General features: G+C 52.4%; 1 protein-coding gene across 1 annotated transcript in view; it reads right to left on the bottom strand.

Annotated features, from left to right (window-relative positions):
* The window catches only part of LOC120507557 (carnitine O-acetyltransferase-like), a 5,848-nt gene extending 4,885 nt beyond the window's left edge, over positions 1-963 (bottom strand). The window contains exon 1 of the mRNA XM_039720362.1: positions 948-963. Within this exon, the coding sequence (XP_039576296.1) occupies positions 948-963 (16 nt within the window). The remainder of the gene's footprint in view (positions 1-947) is intronic.
* Positions 964-2,657: the final 1,694 nt, after the last annotated feature.

A 2,657-nucleotide genomic window follows, 5' to 3' on the forward strand; every position in this document is an offset into this window, starting at 1 on the left:
GCCCCCCCCGGCGCCCCGAAGTCGCGCACGAGGCGCCGCGCGCGCGCCCGCTCCGGGGGGGCCACGAGCGCCTCGAGCGCCCCCAGGAGGCGGCCCAGGGTCACCCCCAGACTGGGCAGGGGGGGGCGCGACCCCCCGGGCACTGCCTGAGCCGGGGAGAAGGGTTAATTAGCGGTAATTAGGGAGTTATGGGTCACTGAACCCGAATTAACGGGGCTGCCCCCCCGTGGGAATGAACGGGAACCCCCCAATTAAAGGGGTTCGGGTGATTAATGGGACCCCCTCCCCAATTAAAAGGGTTCGGGTGGTTAATGGGACCCCCCCCTCAATTAATGGGAACCCCCAATTAATGGGAACCACCTAATTAACGGGGATACCGGCAATTAACGGGGATACCGGCAATTAATGGGGTATCGGTAATTAACGGGGATATTGGAAATTAACGGTGTATTGGTAATTAATGGGGTATCGGTAATTAATGGGATATCAACAATTAATGGGGAAATCCCTCATTAACGGGCTGTGGGTGACGAACCCCCGTCGCTAATTACGGGGCTGTGTTTAATGAGGGGGGGTCCCCAGGAGCCGGCCCAGGGTCACCCCCAAACTGGGCGGGGGGGGGCGCGACCCCCCGGGCACCGCCTGAGCCGGGGAGAAGGGTTAATTAGCGGTAATTAGGGAGTTATGGGTCACTGAACCCGAATTAACGGGGCTCCCCCCCCGTGGGAATGAACGGGAACCCCCCAATTAAAAGGGTTCGGGTGATTAATGGGACCCCCTCCCCAATTAAAAGGGTTCGGGTGATTAATGGGACCCCCCCCTCAATTAATGGGAACCCCCAATTAATGGGAACCACCTAATTAACGGGGATATCGGCAATTAACGGGGATATCAATAATTAACGGGGATATCGGCAGTTAATGGGATATCGGAAATTAACGGGGTACCAGTAATTGATGGCATATTGGCAATTAACGGGGATATCGGTAATTAATGAGGTGGGGGAAATTAACGGGGATATCCATAATTAACGGGGTATCTGCAATTAACGGGATATCGGCAATTAACGGGATATCAGCAATTAACGGGATATCGGCAATTAACGGGGTGTGGGGAATTAACGGGGATATCCATAATTAACGGGATATGGGTAATTAATGGGGTATTGGGAATTAACGGGGATATCGGCAATTAACGGGCTGTGTGTAATTAACGGGAATAGCCATAATTAACGGGATATGGGTAATTAATGGGGTATTGGGAATTAACGGGGATATCAACAATTAGCGGGGAAATCCATAATTAACGGGCTGTGTGTAATTAACGGGACATCGCTAAGTAACGGGCTGCGGGTAATTAACGGGAATAGCCATAATTAACGGGATATGGGCAATTAACGGGGATATTGTCAATTTACGGGGATATCGATAATTAACGGGATATCGGCAATTAGCGGGACCGCGCAATTAACGGGGATATTGGCAATTAACGGGCTGGGGGCAATTAACGGGAATTTCGGCAATTAACGGGCTGTGAGTAATTAACAGGCCCCCCCCCAATTAACGAGGATATCGGTAATTAACAGGATATTGGAAATTAATGGGGAAATTAATAATTAATGGCATATCGGCAATTAACGGGACCCTCCCCAATTATCGGGGTACACCTAATTAACGGGGTATCACTAATTAACGGGGTATCAGCAATTATCGCGGACCCCTCCCCAATTAACGCGAATCCCCCCAATTAACGGGACCCTCCTTTAATTAATGAGACCCCCCCCCCAATCACTCGGGACCCCTCCCCAATTAACAGACACCGCTCTAATTAACGCAGACCCCTCCCCAATTAACGGGACCCCCCTAATTAACGGAACGCTCCCCAATTACCGGAGACCCCTCCCCAATTAACCGGACCCGCCCCCAATTAAACAAGACGCCCTAATTAACGCGGACCCCCCCCAAATTAACGGAGACCCCTCCCCAGTTAACAGAGACTCCTCTAATTAAAGGAGACCCCTCCCCAATTAACCGCGACCCCCCCAAATTAACGGAGACCGCTCTAATTAAGGCGAACCCATCCCCAATTAACAGAGCCCCCCCCCAAAATCACTCGGGACCCCTCCCCAATTAACAGGGACCCCTCTAATTAACGGAGACCCCTCCCCAATTAACGCGGACCCCCTGAAATCACTCGGGACCCCTCCCCAATTAACAGAGACCCCCCAATTAACGCGGACCCCTCTAATCAACACGGACCCCTCCCCAATTAACGGAGACCCCGCAAATTAACGGAGACCCCTCCCCAATTAACAGAGACTTCTCTAATTAACGGAGACCCCTCCCCAATTAACTTAATTAACGTGGACCCCTCCCCAATTAACCGCGACCCCCCCAAAATCACTCGGGACCCCTCCCCAATTAACGGAGACCCTACTAATTACCGCAGCCCCCTCCCCAATTAACAGGGACCCCTCAAATTAACGGAGACCCCTCCCCAATTAACTTAATTACCGCAGACCCCTCCCCAATTAACCGGACCCTCCAAATCACTCGGGACCCCTCCCCAATTAACGCGGACCCCCCAAATTACCGCAGCCCCCTCCCCAATTAACGCACACCCCCTGAAATCACTCGGGACCCCTCCCCAATTAACAA

Source organism: Passer montanus, unplaced genomic scaffold, assembly GCF_014805655.1.
Source record: "Passer montanus isolate IOZ18808 unplaced genomic scaffold, ASM1480565v1 scaffold434, whole genome shotgun sequence".
NCBI lineage: Eukaryota > Metazoa > Chordata > Aves > Passeriformes > Passeridae > Passer > Passer montanus.